This window comes from Pseudorca crassidens, chromosome 4 (assembly GCF_039906515.1).
Source record: "Pseudorca crassidens isolate mPseCra1 chromosome 4, mPseCra1.hap1, whole genome shotgun sequence".
Taxonomy (NCBI): Eukaryota; Metazoa; Chordata; class Mammalia; order Artiodactyla; family Delphinidae; genus Pseudorca; species Pseudorca crassidens.
In genome coordinates this window covers 22,711,688-22,732,498 of record NC_090299.1, presented here as the reverse complement: position 1 = coordinate 22,732,498, position 20,811 = coordinate 22,711,688, and the positions used below count along the sequence as shown (strand labels likewise).

General features: G+C 36.9%; 1 protein-coding gene across 3 annotated transcripts in view; it reads left to right on the top strand.

Moving 5' to 3' along the window:
* Positions 1–20,811, top strand: part of LOC137223463 (bifunctional heparan sulfate N-deacetylase/N-sulfotransferase 3) — a 155,184-nt gene that overhangs the window by 12,052 nt on the left and 122,321 nt on the right. For 2 of the 3 annotated variants that reach the window (XM_067735206.1, XM_067735207.1), the window contains exon 2: positions 2,787–3,931. In XM_067735206.1, coding sequence (XP_067591307.1) covers positions 2,909–3,931 — 1,023 coding nt within the window. In that variant the 5' untranslated portion in view covers positions 2,787–2,908. The remainder of the gene's footprint in view (positions 1–2,786; positions 3,932–20,811) is intronic. The other variant, XM_067735205.1, reaches the window with a different exon arrangement.

The following is a 20,811-nucleotide window of genomic DNA, read 5'->3' as shown; positions in this document are numbered from 1 at the left end:
TGACTGCTGAGTCTGACCATGTTTAGGTCAGCTCCACGCTGAGAAGTTTTCACAGGGGAATTGTGTGGAGGAGTTTAATTTTCCTTATGTAACTGTCTTCTTAGTGATGCCCCACTGGTGAAAGGTTCAGGAGAAGCTGCTACAGGGCCATCTAATGCAGAGGAAGGAGTAACAGCAACAATTCAGTCCATCCCGAGATTTTCAGAGCTAACGGAGACAGAGAGGGCATGGGAAGTTGGTGGTGGTGGACGAGGTTGCAGTAGGAACAGGAAGTTTTGAGAGTCCACCCCAGAGACTAAATTTGACCACAGCGAAGTGAGATGTGCAGCCAAAAAAGGTTTGCAGAAAACTTAAGAGAATCTTAATGTATCCATTTAAATATGTTAGACCAAATCCTACGCTCAGGGACGTACACATTGGAATTCCCTTTGGCTTCAGGAGGACACTGGAAGCGTTTAATGGAAAAGACATGTCTTTCAGTATTTTATACTTGCTAATGGAGAAGATAATTTGATAGGTTCCTAATAACTGTCCTGCATAGTGAGACCAAATATTCCTCACCACTCTGCCTCATCATAGGTAAGAATTTTATGAATCACATGCCTTTCACTTCTGAAAATAGGAACAAACTATGAGACACTGCTATCTGAAATGCAAAATGTGGTAATACGTTTTATATCCAGTCAAAAACACTTCACAGCTAAAATTGAAACAGAAGCCTAGAGAGATGTGAGATTTTGTATCCTGCTCTTATACCTCAGACTATTACAGTATTCATAAACATGTACCTAACTTTAAAAGTACAGTTACTTTTCAAAGTGAAATAACTACAGTTACAATGAAAACTCTCTGTTGTCCTGGTAATTTTGATTTGCTTAAATTACATCGAAACCTATGTGAATGTTTAAAAGAGTAGGATTTCTTTGAGACCATGTCAGAGCCCTTAATGGCATTTTACTTGGCAAAGGGTGGTGTACCAGAGACCTTCCATGAAATATGAAGTTCAGCACCGCCTTTCTTTGCAGTGTCCCACAGACTTGTCCCTGCCCACATTCTGTCTGCTGTGTGAGCATTAACAGTCCGTGATTGGACTGTGAGGAAGGAGCCTATACTGGCTTTTGCCAGAGTTGACTCTAACACTGCTCTGGGATATATTCCACATTCTTGATTAATTCACTCCCCCCCCCACCCCACAAAATCTCACCCTTATCGTGTTATTTCCCAAATCAGGAAAGTTTAATGGCTCCCTACAGGCCTTCTCAACAATGAACTTCTATGCTATCTAATCTCTCTATAATCTGAGTTACCCATATTTTATTCAGTTTATTTTTTAGCTGTTCCTCACTCTTTCCTTCAACTCTTCATCAGAGTGTCCCTTACCCAGTATTGTACTCACACCTGCCTCTGTAAAATTACCTCCGTCTCAGATGCCTATTCATTTTACCCTCATCCTTCAAGGCTCTGCCCAAATCCAACCCCGGACACATTGCAGACTCCCCCACTTGCCGTGGTATCTGTCTTCTCTCATCCTGTGCCAGTCATTTGTCTCTGATCAACAACCCATACGTTATTGTTTGCATTCTAGTCACTGTCTCTACCTTATCATTTTGTCTCCTTTAAAGAAATTCACTCTGCTGAACATTTATATTTTAAACAGAAAGATAATTATCCCATAAATATTTGAATGAATGATATAGATTCCCTAAATATTTGCATGAATAAAGTACAATATATAATTTAACTAAGATATTTATCCTATAAATATCCTGCAGTTACATTCCAGAATATTATATTCTTCATAAAGATAAATATATATTATTCAAAATATTGCTCATTGCTTATTTCAGAGGTGAATATCACAGAATTTTAGAGCCAGAATGTTCTTGGTGATCATTTATTCTAACCTTATCATTTTACTTAGAAGGTACCAGGACCAAAGTGACAATATGAGACAGAAGTGTAATAAACCCTAATCTTGTGAAGAACGTCAACTACGATGTTCTCCACTAGCGCTTTCAGCTGTCTTCAGCTAGCTTTCAGCCTGCCTTATGGACAATAATAATACCGTTCTTAAATTTTTTTATATTCCATGATATTTCCATGAAAAGTGCCAGGACCGTAAGACTCTAATAACTTCTAATCTAAAAAGCACCCATGTTTCTTTCTTATTATTTTTCAAAAGTTATTAAATTTTTCAAAGGTTTCTGAAACTTGAAAAGGATTTGAAATTATAGCATAACAAAGTGTTTCATGAAGTTGCAGTTGTTTTCATTATGTTTTTTAAAAACACTTTTATGGTAGTTTTTTTATATAATTACTGAACTTTTTCTAAAAAGCAGAAACTGTTGTCATAATAGTAGCATTTAATGAAATATATCCAAACTTTTATGAATTTTCAGTGTATGCAGTTAAAAACAAATAGTTTGAGCCTGTATTACATGATATGGCAATGTATGGCTCAGGTGACCTCTCTGTGATCTTAGGTCTATATGATCTACAGAATTTGATGCAAAGCTCAAGGAGTAAGAGGCAATTCCTTGTTAGTCCAACGTCTTTTCTATACTAGGGATAGAGACCTCTGTTCAGTGGAGGCCTTTCCCTCTTTGTGCCCCTTCCATGTCCTCATTCAGATCTGGGAGAAGGAAAGAGGTTTTCTTACTTACCAAACACCAGTTCATGTGCCTCACAGGTTGCCACTTGTGCCAGTCACAAGGATAAAAACTTGCTCATTTTAATGCTGCAGACTGAATGTTTGATATTCTATTGCATTTTATTCTACTTTTCAGATTGTATTTTCTGTGAGTCCTGATCAAGTGACACAAATGTGCTGCAATGGTGACATAAACTATTGATTGAGGCTGGAAAAGTGTCTGAAACATCATCTTTTCTTTTCTTCTTTTATTTTTTTATGGTGCCTCTATTGGAACAGTCTGAGGGAAGTATATACAACATGAGTTTTATCATGAAGCTGCACAGACACTTTCAAAGGACGGTGATTCTGCTTGCCACATTCTGTATGGTGAGCATTATTATTTCTGCTTACTACCTGTACAGTGGCTACAAACAGGAAAATGAACTGTCTGAGATGGCTTCAGAAGTAGACTGTGGGGACTTCCAGCACCTACCATACAGGCTGATGGAAGTGAAGACAAGGAAGCTTTCTGATGCCTCAAGGACAGAACCCACAGTCCTGGTGTTTGTGGAGAGCCAGTACTCATCGCTCGGTCAAGACATCGTTATGATTCTAGAATCTAGCAGATTCCAGTATCACATTGAAATTGCTCCTGGAAAAGGGGATCTCCCAGCACTTATAGAAAAAACTAAAGGCAAATACATTCTCATTATTTATGAGAATATTTTAAAGTATATAAATATGGACTCTTGGAATCGAAGCCTTTTAGATAAATACTGTGTTGAATATGGTGTGGGTGTCATTGGATTCCACAAAACTAGCGAGAAGAGCCTACAGAGTTTTCAGTTGAAAGGTTTCCCTTTTTCTGTATATGGAAACCTTGCAGTAAAAGATTGTTGTATTAATCCTCATTCTCCATTGCTTCATGTGACCAAACCTTCTAAGCTTGAAAAAGGTTCTTTACCTGGAACTGACTGGACCATTTTCCAGATTAATCACTCAGCCTACCAACCAGTAATATTTGCCAAAGTAAAGACCCCAGAAAACCTTTCTCCTCCCATCCCTAAAGGTGCTTTTTATGCCACTGTCATACACGACCTGGGGCTCCATGATGGAATTCACAGAGTTCTTTTTGGCAGCAACTTGAACTTTTGGTTGCATAAGCTCATCTTCATAGATGCTGTTTCCTTCTTGTCAGGGAAGAGGCTTACATTGTCCTTGGACAGGTACATTCTCGTGGATATTGATGATATTTTTGTGGGAAAGGAAGGAACAAGAATGAACACCAATGATGTTAAGGTAAGGCTCTTTATCTCAAAGTTTGGTTCGTCTCTCAGTAGGTTTGTCTAGGGCTAAGGGATTTCCTGGGACATAGGATTTTTATTTTATTTGGAAATTCTTAGGCAAACTGGGATGAGTTGGCTACCCTCAGCTATTTTTGAGATATGGGGCTATATCTCAGCCCTAGAACAACTAAGTAGATAATACATTTTTCTCTGAATCAAGAAGAAAATGAAGATTGTACTAAAGGATTAAGTGTGGCAGAATCCTGAAATGCATTTCCGTGTGTATTTAAAACTACAGAGTAGAAACCACTTTGTTTAATTACTTTCCAGAAACTATCTACCTCAGTAAACTATTACTAATCTCAGACATGAGTCCATTTAGCTATGAAATCCAGGTGAATTTATTTTAATGAAAATAAATACTCCCACAAATTTTCAAGAATTAAAGATCTCATAAGTAGCAAGTTCAGATGTTTCTGGAAGTCAAATGTGTGACTCATTTTCTCTTGTTACTTTTTTGAAACTCTGAAAATTAGCACTACTAAATATGGAAAGCTATGAATACACAAGCATACCTATTCACATACACACATAAGAATTTACATTAATTTTCAAAATTCATTGAACAATTCTGGTTCATATATGAAACCTATCATGCTACATTTATATTGGATTAGATTTCTTATTATGTAAAACTGCTGCCCTTAGATAGAAAACAATTATGTGAAGATAGTTGGTTATCATTGTGAAGGGATTATATTACATAAACAACTGGCTGTTTAATATTAATGGAATTTAAAATTAAAATGATCTACATTGATCTTAATTTCCCATTCGAAATGCCACTGGATTCTACCTCTGTTATACTACATATTGATTTCACGAAAAGTGAAAGGAGAGACTTTGATACATAATTTTTATTCTATATAGCTTTGACCTTTTGGTAAAATATAAAGTACTGAATCAGATGGAAAAAAAGTCTTGAAACTGCATTCTTTTCTCCAGACACTAAGCATCTGGCAAGTAATAGTAATGTTCATCACACTACTTAAATGAGCTAAGAATACCAGAAGGACTATTAAATGTTACCATAAGAGAGTGTGAAGACTGAAAAGAAAAAAACACCTTTCATATTCTTGGCAATATTTTAGACTCTTCCTTTTAAGTCAGTATAAATTAATTAATGAAGTTGTGCTTAAGTTTTCATTAGTCTTTTGAAATAGTCTTTGAAAATGTAGCTAAATTAAACCAAGCTGGTAGTTTAAACATTTATTATGAAAAAAAAACATTTATTATATCCTTGAAAATTACAAACAATATATAATTCCCTTTCTAATTTTTCCATTTCAAAATATTATGATAAAAAAAATTTTAAGGCTTTATTTCTAAAATATAAGTCTTTAAAACTGTCAAAATATGTTGTTATATCATTAAAAATATGCTAGATAAGTCTCCGAGTTTTTTATGCAAACTCTACTATATCCTCTAAAATTAAACAAAATACAAAATGCCTTTAGTGCTCTTAAGGTTAAGCCATTTTTAAGTGGTATAAAAAATTAAAACCTTACTGAATAAATTCAATAAGAATTTAACATGTGTAAAATATTTTATGAATTGCTCACATTTAGATGGGAATATATTTTCTAACCAACCTAAAGGCTTAAAAGAAAGTATGTTTTGAATTATTTGGGTTTTTGAACTACTTCTAAATTGTATCTGTGATTGTGTCTCTAAACATAGTCATTCACCCATTCATTCATTCCTTCATTGATTCATTCTGTAACTAGTTATTAAGCATGTCCTACATGTGAAGTAGTTTTGGTGATATGTAAATAGAAACATACACCATGGTCTTATCCCTTTAGAAGAGAGGGTCGGGAGAGTAAAGTTAGAGAAGCTCAGAAAGCACATAGGTGAAGACTGTGCTGAGCATCTTCCTGCTTAATACTTGGAACGGCCATATCACACGCCAACCATGGAGGTAGGCACTAGGGATACAAAGATAAATAAAGCATGGCTCCCCCTTAATGAGTGTACCACTGTCTTGGTAGGGGTGGAGTGGGAGTGATAAATAGGTAGATAGCTTGCAATGTGGTGAGTACAATAGGAAAAGTGCCTGTGTGGTTTTATGTAAGTAATGCTGTGTGAAACACCATACTGTGTGCTGTTTACCAGAACTGTTAAGTCCTATTAAGTAGAACAGATTTGGAAGGCAAAGCTATAGTGATATAAGGATTTAGGGGGCTGTAGAGATGATATCCAGACAAAAGAAGGTTTCTTGAAACTAGGAAATGAGAATAAGAATGGAGAAGGAATGACCAATATAAGAACAATATCGAAGGTAAAGTTGAAAACTTAGTAATTGGATCAATGGAGATGAAAGAGAATATAATCAAGGATGACATTAAGATTTTTAGCGTAGTTGAATAGAGTTCCCATGTGATTCAGCAGTCCCACTCCCGGGCATATACCCAGACAAAACTAAAATTCAAAAAGATACATGCACCCCTATGTTCATAGCAGCACTATTTACAACAGCCAAGACATGGAAACAACTTAAATGTCCATCAACAGATGAATGGATAAAGATGTGGTACGTATATACAGTGGAATATTAGTCATTAAAAAGAATGAAATAATGCCATTTGCAGCAACATGGATGGATCTAGAGATTATCATACTAAGTGAAGTAAGTCAGAAAGAGAAAGACAAATACCATATGATACCACTTATATGTGGAATCTAAAATATGACACAAATGAACATATCTATGAAACAGAAACAGACTCACAGACATAGAGAACAGACTTGTGGTTGCCAAGGGGGAGGGAAGGATTGGGAGTTTGGGATTAGCAGGTGCAAACTATTATATATAGAATGGATGAACAACAAGGTCCTACTGTATAGCTAGGGGAACTATATTCAGTATCCTGGGGTAAACCATAATGAAAAAGAATATATATATATATGTATAACTGAATCACTTTGCTGTACAGCAGAAATTAACACAACATTGTCAATCAACTATACTTCCATAAAATTTTTTTAAAGTTAAAAAATATTTAGTGTAGTTGAATAATAGTTGATTATTCCAACAACAAAGAAAGAGGAGAGAGCAAGAAGATCATAATGAAGGTCATTAGAGGTCATATGAAAATTTTCAGTTTTATTGAAGTGCATCTGGGACATACAGGTATAGATGTTTAACAGGTAGTTGGCTCCCGAGAAGTCTGGGTAGCAAGTGTAGTTTTTGAAGTTATCATTCTAATTAGGGGATGGTTCACTTTCAGCATGAAAGTATGTGAGATCAGCCAGGGAAAGGGTTTATAGAGTGACAAGAGAAGAAGATCAAGTGTAGAATCTTGAGGAAAATCATCTTTCAGAAAACAAGTGGAGAGAGAAAATCCTGTGAATAAGAGTCAGAATAGTCGGAGACCAGAAAGCTGTGATGCTATACAAGCCTTGGGAGTAAAGAGCTTCAGTGAGGGTGTGATCAGCAGTATAAAATCTAATAGCAGGGTCCACCGAGGTAAGAAATGGCAAGTCTCCTTTGGCAAAAGATAAAAGTCACTGGGGACTCTTACAAGATCCAGGGTAATGGAATGATCGAGGCAGAGGCACAGCTGAAGTACGTTCAGGAGTAAATTAGAGGGTTAAGATATGAAGAAGGAGAGTGTGGAGTACTCAGTGGAGAAATTTTGATATAAAAGAGAGAAGAGAAATTAGCTGGAGGGTGGGCTAGAGTTAGAGGGACCAACTATCCTGCTTTGCTTACACTGAGGGCATTCAATGCTAAAATTCAGCGTCCCAGGCAAACTGGAACGATAGGTCTCCCTAACTAACTAGGGTAAGGGAAGGATTTTTTCCTAGGAAGAAAGATCCAAGAGCAGGTGGTCTAAGAAAAGGTCATGGATGTGGTGATTAATAGAACATAATTAATAGAAATATTTTCATAAAGCTCTTTTATTTAATTATTACCACTAAAAAAAACAAGTATACGTACCCTATTTGATGTATTAGGAAAATTGAAAAGAATGTGAGGAAATTGAAGGTGACGTAGAATGTTTCTTGCAAAATTAGAAGGATGGTTGCATACCACGTAAATTTTAACTGTGATGCTAATCACTGCAAACGTGCTTTTTTTCCTTATGTGGGACAAAAACACTGCGTTTCCTTATTTAATCGGAAGATTAGAATTAGCAATGCAATATCAGTTTTTACCTGCCTTGCTACTGAATAATATGAGCACGTTTCAAAGAGCCTCAAAGCTACAGAAGAAACTGTGACATGGCACAAAATAATGACTCTTCAAGAGGAAGAAGATAAATAAGGGACCTAAGGTGTTATCTTCATTAGTTGGAGAACTTACAAGCCACAAGCCATAGCCCTTAAAGAACCAAAGAACATAGTGTAGACAAATATTATACTATGTTCAGTAAAATTGAAGTCAGGAAGGGCGTGTGTGTGTGTGTGTGTGTGTGTGTGTGTGTATTGAACTAAATGGACAAGACTTGTCTCAAATTTACCATGGATTAGTTTTGTGATGTTAGAAAATTCAAGTTCCTAGTGTTCTAACACCTGTCCTCAAACTTCCTGAGACTAGTCGTTTTTGGAGAAAGGCTTTTTGGAGAGGGAAAGAGATACTTCTCCCATTAAAGCATTTTAAAGTTATACATGAAAGCACAGCATGACCAAATGAATACTAACAATTCAAATTCTCTCTTAGAAGAATGAATTCACTCGGCCTCAGATGCATCATACCTTTAGACTTAGACCGTTTCGTATAACATTTCAGCCCTAAGACAGATAGGAAGTGGAACAGGGAGGAGGCTCTGATAAAAGTGGTCTTAAGGGTTTTACTGAACTCTCTGCAGGTATACTCTCAACAAATAAAAGAGCTGCATATCACTCTCATGCCTATGTTTCTCCCTCCTTCTCCTTCTATAATAGGCACACGCGCTCTTTCTAACATTGACAAACTTTCTAACATCCGTGAGAAAATCAAGAACCAGCCCAGCTGTATCTGAGCACACTAAACAGGGGCCTGAGTACGACTGGAGGAACTTAGCAACCATTCCCGTTCTCACCACCCTAACCTTTCCCACTGCTCCCTTACACGTCACTATTCCTTAGTTTGGCTGTTTGTTGATTACCCCTTAAATCTACATTTTGTAAGTGGCCTCACAAGAGAGGATAGTTCTTTATGAGTGACTTTATCATTATTTTCCCTGCTAACTGAAGGTCCCAGAGCGCCTAGGGAAAAGAAAGTGCTGAAAATAGAAGTAGGAAGCCGTAAAGCTCTGAGAAGTAAGTGGTATCAGGCTCAGAAGACAGACTTGGCTGACTTCTCTGTCATACAGGGGGAGCTGACCCCCCTGAGGCTAAAATGGAAGCTTCAGTGAAGGGGAGCTTCGTGCTGCCTGACCTCACCCTCTCACAAGAACCTTCCTTGCCCCAGCTAAGGTCAAGCCAGAGGTTTCGTAAAGTCATTGAAAAAGAAACTGACACACCAAACGTTTGCAGGGAAAAGGCAACTGCAACCATTTATTCTGTCATAAGTGAAAATAGAAAGGAAACATTTCTCCAGATAGCTCACTATTGATGGATGTTAAGGCCTATACATAGCACCAACCTTTTCTCCCCCCTAAACTCATATTTCTCTAATTCCTTTCCATTCTCTGTGATGTTTCTTATTTTTTATTTGCTAATACCCACTTTAATTGCATTGTGCTCTGGAAGCATGTGTCTATTTGATACCAATACTTTCCATTTGCTAGAATCACTTTATGACTGGATACAATATTCTTATAAGAACATATATTGTACAGTCAAGGTATATCTATTAGCTCAACTTTGTTAGCTGTGTGGTTCAGAGCTTCTGTATTCTTCCTGTTTTGATCTTTTTTTGGATGGAGGGGAAGGAATAGAGTGTACTACTTGACGTTACCAAAGATGGTATGTTTAATTCTCCAACTCTAATAGTGGATTGTAAATATTTCGTTGTTTTTCTGTCAGTTGTTCCCTTACATATTTTGAAGCTATGTTACTTAAGTGTGTGTGTGTATATATTTATATATTAATTTAATATTTTATTATTCTATGGCTATCTTAATACTAGTAGAGCTACACCGGCTTTTTGGGGGTTACTATTTAAAAATTATACTTTATCTCATTTTTATATTTGCTCTATCATCTGTCTTTACATTATAAATTAGTTTTGAGAACAACTTTCTATGACTTTTGCTTTTTATCTACTGTGTCAATATTTGTCTTTTAATTAACAAGATCGGTCTACGTATACTTAATATGATTATCAATGTGTATGGATTAATTTCAGCTACCTTATTTGGTGCTTTATATTTGTCCCACTTGTTCTGTATCTTCTTTTCTTTCTCTCTGTCCTTTATTGCTTTAATTGTCAGTTTCCTTCTTTTTTCTACCCATTCCTGGTTTGAAATATATATATATTATATATTTTTATATATATATTTATATATATATATCAAACTAGTGGTTTCTCCAGAAATTTAAACATATGTGCTAATAAGCAAGTGGTAATATTAATATTCTCACACCTCAGTCAAAAAGTGCAAAGTACTTTGTCTCCAATCATGTCCACTCTCCTTTGGCTGATGAGCCATTCTTTTTTTTTAAATTTTTTTTATTGAAGTATAGTTGATTTGCAATATTGTGTTAATTTTTGAAGTACAGGAAAGTGATTCAGTTTATATATATTTATATATATATTCTTTTTCATATTCTTTTCCATTATGGTTTATTATGGGATATTGAATATAGTTCCCTGTGCTATACAGTAGGACCTCGTTGTTTATCCATCCTATATATAATAGTTTGCATCTACTAATCCCAAACCCCCAATCCCTCCCACCCCCACCCCCCGATGAGCCTTTCTTGTTTTGGATATTAACTATGCTATGGCTGTTTATTAGACATTATTGTTTTTACTACCATCATGGTTTAATTAGATTGGCCTACTCCTTTTCAACAGGTAAGCCAGAGTGATGTCATTGACATATAATTCAGATCATGTCCTTCTTCTTCTCAGAACCCTCCAGTGACTTCCAGTCTCACCCGTGTTAAAAGCCAAAATTCTTAGTCTTTTATACCCTCTCCTTAACTCCTTGATCACATGCCCTGCTCCCCTCTTCTTCACTCTAACCTCCCTAGCCTCCTTGCTGTTCCAGCTCCTGCTTCAGGGTTTTGTACTTGCTGTTCTTTCTGCCTAAAATGTTTTTCCCCCAAATTGGTGCACAGCTCTCTTCCTCACTTCCTTCAGGTCTTTACTCAAATGTCACCTTATCAGTGACGTCTTCTCTGACCGTTCTCTTTAAAATTGCAACACCCCAAGTCTTCCCATCTTTTCCTGCTAATTTCTTTCCCTAGCACTTATGATCATCAATAGTGTGCTGAAATTGGCACACGCTCACCAGATCAACTGTGTACATCTCTTCCCAGCTTCAATAACATGGCCAGTAGTCTGGAATTTTGGCATGGGGGTAGTATTACCACAGAAACTGGCAAATTCTACAAATTCAGGCTTTTTTCTTTTCAAAGAGCCAGTTGTTAAAGGTTTAATAGCACACTACTGGACAGACTCTATGTAATTACCTATTTGTGTTGGTTTGTGACTTTGGCTACTAAAATGTAAACACCATGAGGACAAGATTTTCTCATCTGTTTGTTCACTGAGGTATCCCCAGCATCTAAAAGTGTGTCTGGCTCCTTATATATTTGTTGAGTGGATGAATCCCATTCTTCCTGGAGCATATCCTTTAGATGTTCCTTTAGTGAGAGTCTATTTGTGGTAAACTCTCAGATTTTATGGAACGTAAATGTTTTTATTCACCCTTGTCTTTGAAAGATAGTTCTGTTGAATTTACAATGCTTAGTTGATAGTTCCTTCATGTATAACCATTGTTGCTCATACTAGGAAAAACAGGGCTCCCTAGAAGTCACCTGAATGTTTGTGGTAGTAAAATGTGTCCGAATCCCTCTGGGCCCTATATTGTTTTATAATTGTCAAAAAGTTAGGCAGTTTGGGACTGTTCTTATGAACGTATATGAAATGTTTCTCTTTCTTTCAGTTTGGTAGAATACTTATTTCTAAATGTTAGATAATGTGATTTACAATATACAGGAAAATACATCATTCTCAATATTATTATCAAAATTAAATAGCCATAGTGTGCTAGCAGCTATAAAGACAATTACATTAAGGAAATAATTTTCTGGAAATAGTTTTTGGCAATAATTTAACATGGGGAAATAAGAAAATAGTTTAGCAAAGGGAAAAACTATTTTGTATCCATAATCTACTTACATTTAATAAATTTTATTAAATTTGTTACATTGTGAGATGCAATGTGTCTCTATTACTATTAATATCAAGGAGTCATCTGTTACACAATGACATTCTAAAAGAATGAGTTTTAAATTATTTAAAGGAGACAAAATAATGTTTCTGAACACCACATGAATATATAAACAATATTTGGTGACTAATTACATTTTTAAAGGTGCGATGTGATGAATCCTTCCCAAGCAGGATAAAGAGCAGGACAATCATAGATGGTACTAAGGTTCAACAGGCAATGACAAGTTTTACACACTAGATGAGCAGCAGATTACAAGAGGAAAACTCTCAGTACAGATTTAGATGCTAGAGATATTCAGTTCAGTCCAGAAAATTATGAACATCTACTCTAAGTGCCGTGATAAGGATTTCAAGGGGTACATTGATGAATAATGAAACGTGTTTTTTATAAAGGAAGTGAAGAACAAAGGAGAAAATTTTACTGGGTTATTTCCTTTTTTGGATTGATTTTTTTCAAACATTCCATAATTCTTGGAAATAAGTCAAAATATAAATGGGTCTTCTTTCATATTTCTGTGCTGATGGCTTATAATAATTACATAAGAGATGTAATTATTTTATAATGATATATTTGGGGGTACTTAGCTACTCCCAAGAGGGGTAACACTTACAGAGTACATACATTGTTTTGTGTTTTATATTTATTATCATTTAATTTTCATTAAAAAATCCTATAAAACAATGATTATAAGTACCATCACTTCATATGAAGAAAATGAAGTTCACAGTCTAAGATTAAGTTACCTAAGATCTTTCAACCAGCAAGGGCCAGTCCCAGGATACAAGATGCAGCTCCACCTGCTCCAAAAGCTGAGCTTTCCCACACACACTACTCCCCAGTTGCCCCCTAACACAGTACTGTGGTGTCCATATCAAATCCTTCCTACTCTACTTTATAGCAAATTAGATCCAAGACAGAGTCTATTATAGTTTGATGGGTCATATCTGAAGCTCGGCCTTGGATTTAATTATAAGTTTGGAACAAAAGTATCAATCACTTCTTGAAATGCCTTGGACTTAAGTAATTGCAATGATTTGGCCAAGGCAGATTTTACTTGAAGATTTGAGTTAACAAGTTCACCTTCCTATGCACTAATGTCTTCTTTCTAGGCACTTTGCCTCAGTTCTGGTAACTGTCATCAGTTTAGCAGTTTTGATTGAATTAGGGTGACAAAATGACAGATACTTTTGGTGCTAGCTCAATTAAAGTACAGAAATTTTCCATAATTCAGATAATTTAACTTTTTCTCTCTGTATACATTCAGATTTTACAGTCCCTATGATGTTTTACTATGCATTATACAGGTATTCCTAATATTTTTTTAAGCAAACAAATTTTTTTTTTTTTTTTTTGCGGTATGCGGGCCTCTCCTGTTGTGGCCTCTCCCGTTGCTGAGCACAGGCTCCGGACGCGCAGGCTCAGCGGCCACGGCTCACGGGCCCAGCCGCTCCACGGCATGTGGGATCCTCCCGGACCGGGGCACGACCCGTGTCCCCTGCATCGGCAGGTGGACTCTCAACCACTGCACCACCAGCGAAGCCCTAAGCACACAAATTTTTTTAAAATGAAGTAAATTCTGGTATATTGTCTTAGTCTCTGGGAGACATTAATTAATAGCTAAAACACTTTTTATTCTTAACTTTTATAGGCCATTTATGCATATGGAACTGTAGCCTCAGATACTAAATAGCTCTTAAAATCACAATGTAAATATAAAATAAATTACGAGATCTACTTCACATAATTTATGGACTATTTATAGACAACACAAACATAGTCAACTGGTTTTATTAAACTTCAAAGTGGACTAAAATTTTTAAAGTATTAAAATTACTCATTTGGTACATATTGGAATTTTACCTTAAAAATTAGGTGTTTTCATTTTCATATTAATGATTAGAATGATTATACATAATAATAGTTATAATTATTAATTATACCAATTACTGGGACTTCCCTCCCTGGTGGCACAGTGGTTAAGAATCCGCCTGCCAATGCAGGGGACACGGGTTCGATCCCTGGTCCGGGAAGATCCCACATGCCACGGAGCAACTAAGCCCATGTGCCACAACTACTGAGCCTGTGCTTTAGAGCCCGCGAGCCACAGCTACTGAGCCCATGTGCCGCAACTACTGAAGCCCGCATGCCTAGAGCCCGTGCTCCACGACAAGAGAAGCCACCGCAGTGAGAAGCCCGCGCACTGCAACGAAGAGTAGTCCCTGCTCGCTGCAACTAGAGAAAGCCCATGCGCAGCAACGAAGAGCCAATGCAGCCAAAAATAAATAAATAAATATATATATGTATATATAGCAATATACCAGTATACCAGTAATATACCAATTACTAAAATAGCTATGTGTTTGTTTCCTTTTGTTCCTGTAACAAAGTACCAACAACTTAGTGGCTTAAAACAACCCAGATTTATCACTTAACAATTCTGGAGGCCAGGGTCCCACATGGGTGTCACTGGGTTAAGTTCCAGGTATTGGCAGGGCTGTGTTCCTTTCCGGAGGCTCTAGGGGAGAATCTGTTGCCTCACCTTTTCCATCTCCCAAAGTCTGCCCACATTGATTGGCTCATGTTCCCTTCCTTCATCTCCAAAGCTGGCAACGTTACATCTTTCTATGCCTTTCTTTCATAGCCACATCTACCTCTAATTAAAACTGGGAAGGTTTTCCACTTTTTAAGGACCCACATGATTTGATTGGCCCACCCACATAATCTCTATATGAAGGTCCTTAATTTAATCACATCTGCCAAATCCTTCTTGCCATATCACATAACATATTCACAGGTTTCAGGGCTTAGTACTTGTTTATCTTGGGGAGGGAAGGGGAGGAAGGAAGCGTTATTCTGCCACAAACTATGCTCTTCATGTAGTCATGTCAGCAATTCTTACAGCTGCTCAATCCGCCAAAACACTTTACTACTGTTCTCATTGGGAAATGAAACTTTGATGTCATACCTATGATCGAACAATTAATTTAGTTGAGTCAATGGTAATTAATTAGGGACAATTAAATTATTGTGCTCATAAACTCTTCCTACCCCTTACACTCTACAAGTTGACACCGGCAAGCAAGTAACCCTTTATTCACTTGGGAAGTTTAAGAAATTTAGCTCTCCAAAGACTGCTCAGTAGGAGCAGATTGTGACTATCACCAATTCACTACTTCAGTAGTTTCCAAGGCCATTTTTTCTAAAAATGCATCCATTATGAAACTAACTAAAAAACAATTTTAAAAGCCAGTTTATTAGGACTACCACACCGTTACTTAAGCACTGATCACCAGTTTTATCATACATTTTTTCTCTCTCCATTTTATCGTCTTTGACATATCTTGTGTTCCTGCACCTACCTCAGCCCTTATTTTATCGCTTTTCCCTCTTTAGAATCCTTCCTCTAATTACCCCAATCCAAAAACAACAGTGGAATTCTATTCCATCTGCTTATCCCTTCTCTCCTCCACTCCCCTGCTTTGATTCCCAGTGTTTGGATTTGTACAGCAGTGCTTCATTTTCTCCCCCTTTAGATTTACATATTTATTTTTACGTAACTTACTGTCTCTGTTTTTTTCTCTGAACTATATATACTGAGTAGAATCAGCTTTCCAAAAAAAGAAAAAACTGCATGTAGAAATTAAGCCAGCTGGTTGGGGCATTGAACAATGATCTATTTGGGAAAAAAAGAAAAAAGAAAAAAATAGTTCTTCACTATTCTATTCTTTATCTTGGATTAAATAATCTACCAATATATACATCAGAACAACATATAACAGAGTCATTCCTTGTTCAGGAATCCTAAGAAACAAGGTATTTGAGTTCACCTAGAAAGACAACTTACTTGATACCCCTGAGTAACTGAATTGAGTGGTTTTGACAATAAACCATTCAAAGGTTAGAGTTGCTGTCATCAAAAATAGTTAACACTTGTAGCCTGTCAGACTTGGATTTCTGATCTATTGACACTACTGAAAAATACCTGTAAGAGATTTTGTATGTTACAAAATTTTTAACAAAAATTATCTGACAATATTTTCAAGAGAAAGAAGGCATTATAATGAAGACTGATTTTAATTCTAGTGTATTTGCTGCTTTGCCAAAAAATAGTTTAGGTGGATATTCAAAATATTTTTGCCTTATTTGCTAATCAGCTTTAGAAATGTAATAAGCATTTAAAGAGAGTAAAAAGAGAAGAGAAAACACTTTCCCAATCTTTGATATTTCTTATCTGATACAGGAGCACTGTCATTGGTCTGACTCAGGGGCAAATGAATAATGGAAAAGGAAAACTGTATTTTTCATTCTTGTTAGAAGTTTATTGCTAGAATTGGATCTCCAAAATCACTATCACTTGCAACTTCACAAGAACTAATGAATACTCAAACGCCATTCTCAGTGAAGACCCAGTAGCTTATTGCACTCAGAAAATTTCCATTTCCCTAAATGGGATCAATCTTTAAAGGATGCCAGTGACAGGAGGCTCTTCATCAACCCTTCAGGATAATTCAGAGCCTTAGTAGAGGCCAGTGTTCAGTGCTGTGTACTTGGAAATTGATACAATGTCAATGTTAACATCTTCAAGAGCAAGGGCAGCCTAGGAAGGTGATTCACTGAACATCTTCCTTTTTAAGCCATTACATTTGCACACTCGTTCTCTATTATAACTGAATGCCTCTAAGGAGCAAAATCATTACTTAAGCTACCCCTGTAAGCCACTCATGTATAACAGAAATCAACAGTTTATAACTCTATTTTTATTGTTGATGAGCCTAAAACAGAGATACTTTTAAAGTCACCATGTACAACATATAACTTGTAAATGAACAAAAAGCAGGGTGCTATTAGTATTTTTTTTTAAGGAACAATCCAAGAATTTGCCACTAGTTTCATCTTGACAATCTTTCACTCAGAGATATTTAGATGTATTTAATCACTTTTCAAGATGAGACCATTTTCATGAGTTTCCAAATCGGAAAAGGCAAAATAATCATTTAAAATGCTTGTTGAAACTGCACATTTCCCAATCACACACTCACAGATTTTGACTTGGTAGATTTAGGGAGAGCAGAGGAATCTATGTTTAATATGCTCACCTAGATGATTCTAATATAGATGGCAGACATGCAAGTTTGGGGAAATACTGGTTTAAAAAAACTGCATTCAATATTACTGCAAAATACAAAGACATGGGTCCTATTATCTTTCTGTGAAGAAAGCATGTTAAAATAATTTTGTATAAAAATATTTATAATAACTCTCTCTATATAAGCATATATATAATGGAAAGAGGTCATAATAGAATTAATAGCTTTGTGACTGATTTCAACCTAATGCTGGAAGAGTTCTTATTTTCACTTATTTTTGAGCCATACATCAAGACTGTTCAACAATACTTTAGCCAACGTGTATACATGTGAAACTTCTTGTGGAGTTGAATAAAGTAGATTTTACATGAAGGCACAAGAAGCAGAGGATTTGAGGAAGTGATTCCAATAAATGGATGGCTTAGTATGGCCTAGTAAGAAGACAATGGATAATTTTAACAAAGTAAAGTAATGAGAGGTACATTGCTTCTGTGATCTTTCAGGAAGAAGGACTCCAGAGGCAAAGAGCGCCATAAGCAAGAGTTTTACAAGAAGTAGGATAAGTGGTATTTTGGGGAGGAAGGGAAGAGGAGAGAGGGAAAAAGGACCAAAGAAAGACAGGAAGTGGGGTGGGGGAGAGAGAGAGAGAGAGAGAGAGAGAGAGAGAAGTGTGAGATATATTCTTTGTGTTTCAAGTCTAAGTGAATGTGCGTATAATACGATATCAGAGAAATCACAAAGGTTTGGGCTGAATTATAGGTGGAACAGAGGTACCCCACCAGATGATTTTTAAAAATCATGAAGAAGTGGAATATTTTTGAATGTAGAAAAGCTTTAAAGCTTCTTAGGAAGCTTTAAACATTTGTCTCTAATAAACTACAGCTCGAGTGGGCTAGGCTTGTTTGTTCATTTTGTCCAAAACAAAAATAAATTTTCTTCGTTTTCAAATATGTAAATAATACATGCACTTTGTAATAAAAACAATCAAACAATGTAGAAAACTATAAAGAAGAAAGCAAAAAATTAGTCTCCCCTAAGTCCCACTACACACTGAATTTAGTCATTCTTTAATGTTTGAAAATCTGATAGGTAAAAAATTTTATTTCATTAATTTTAAAATTTTTATCTTCATTTAATTGTGAAAGCAGATTAACTTGGTCACATATTTTTATTGCCCATTTGCATTTCTCTTTTGGGAATTACCTTTTATCTAGTTTTCCGTTAAGGTGTTTATTTTTGTTATTGATCTGTAGCATACTATCTCTTCACAAAGAAAAAGACAGATACCAGGTGATAGTCTCTCCCTTTTTTCCCCCAATTTAACATGTCATAAGTTACTTTCATTCATTCATGTAATTAAAGGGAGGATTTACTTTCCCTATATTTATAGGTCTCTCTAGTCAGTTATCATTTTTCCTTTTATTTCACATTCCATACACTTCTGCCTCTTCAGGTGAGAGATATAATTCCAAGACACTCTGGTTTCCCTGAATAACTTACTATACATTTATAACATTTAAGATATTTGTATAATTACTCTTACCATCTGTTATTGTAGTACATTCTGTAAGCTTACTTTTTTTTTTTTTTTGCGGTACGCGGGCCTCTCACTGTTGTGGCCTTTCCCGTTGCATCCGGACGCGCAGGCTCAGCGGCCATGGTTCACGGGCCCAGCCGCTCCGCAGCATGTGGAATCTTCCCGGACCGGGGCATGAACCCATGTCCCCTGCATCGGCAGGCAGACTCTCAGCCACTGTGCCACCAGGGAAGCCCACTTTTTTTTTTTTTAATAAATTTTTTTTGTGGCTGTGTTGGGTCTTCGTTGTTGCGCACGGGCTTTCTCTAATTGCAGCGAGAGGGGCTACTCTTTGTTGCCGCGCACGGGCTTCTCACTGCAGTGGCTTCTCTTGTTGCGGAGCATGGGTTCTAGGTGCACGGGCTTAAGTAGTTGTGGTGTGTGGGCTCAGTAGTTGCGACTCACGGGCTCTAGAGCACAGGCTCAGTAGTTGTGGCGCACAGGCTTAGTTGCTCTATGGCATGTGGGATCTTCCCGGACCAGGGCTCAAACCCGTGTTCCCTGCATTGGCAGGCGGATTCTTAACCACTGTGCCACCAGGGAAGTCCCTGTAAGCTTACTCTTAATGTGAAATAAATTTCCCAGCACCGAGCTCTTATGAAATCTTTGATCATTCTGTTCAATCTCAACCATTTGTAGACCTCAACCATTCTCCTCTTGGCTTTCACATTTTCATAGACTGAAAAACTTGTTATCATTTCATCTTTCTGATTATTTACTTTTTCTTGTAAGTTGCATAGCTGAACATAATATTCCTGTTGAAAATAGCTTGGGACCTAAAGTCAGACAAATCAGCCTGGGTCCATATCTCAACTCTGTCCCTTTCTAGCTGAGTAACCCAGGGCAAGTCTCTTAATCTCTCTCATCATCAGTTTCCATATCTTTAAAATGAGAACAATACCTACTTCACAGCATGTTTGCCACCTGTGAGGATGACAGTGTATGTCAAATGCCTAATTTCACTAGACTCTCAATAAATTTAAGCTATTTTTTACTATGAACACACCATGCACTAGGAGAGAATATTTGAGCAGCATTTGGGATAAAATTCTAAAATGAGTAAAATTAGTTCTTCTAAATACCTGAGAGATACAAAATCAGCTAGAGGAAAATGAGAGCATTTTTGGTTATCCACTCAAAAAATATTGATTGGTGTCTACTATGTGCCAGGCATTCTTTTAGGAGCTGGTGATGTAGTGGTGGCCAAGACAGACAAGTTCGCTGCCCATGTACATCTTATCTCTCTGATGAGGAGAAACAGACAATAAACACGTATACAAATGAACAAATAATCTCAGGTAGAGATAAGAGAGCTATGAAAAAAATAAAACAGGTTCTGTGAAACCAAGAGTGGTGGAAGGTGCAGGGGCTGGAGGCGGGCAGGGAGGGTACAAAGAGAGCTCTGATTTGGGAGAAGCTGGATAGGAAAATCATCTCTGATGTAATATTTGAACTGAGACCTGAAAGAGGAATGAATCAAAGACCCAGGGTAAGAGAATTCCATGCAGAGGATGCTGTGGAACAAGCTGCGTGTGGTCAAGAGGGAGAAAAGGGAGGCCAGTGTGAGTGGAGCACAGTGGCCATGAAGGAGCCTGCCGTGAGATTAGTTCAGAAAGGTAGGCCCCTGCCTTCCTCCTCGAGAGGAGCTTGGGTTTTATTCTAATTTCATGGAGCAGCCATTGGAGATCGTTGGCATAGTAATAAGGTAAGATTTAGGTTTAAAAAAAAAATCATACTGGCTGTATGGAGAATGGACTGTAGAAAAATAAAGGTGAGAACCCAGGTAGGTGGCCGCTGCCAGACAGCCGAGTACTAATGGTGGTAAGAAAGATGG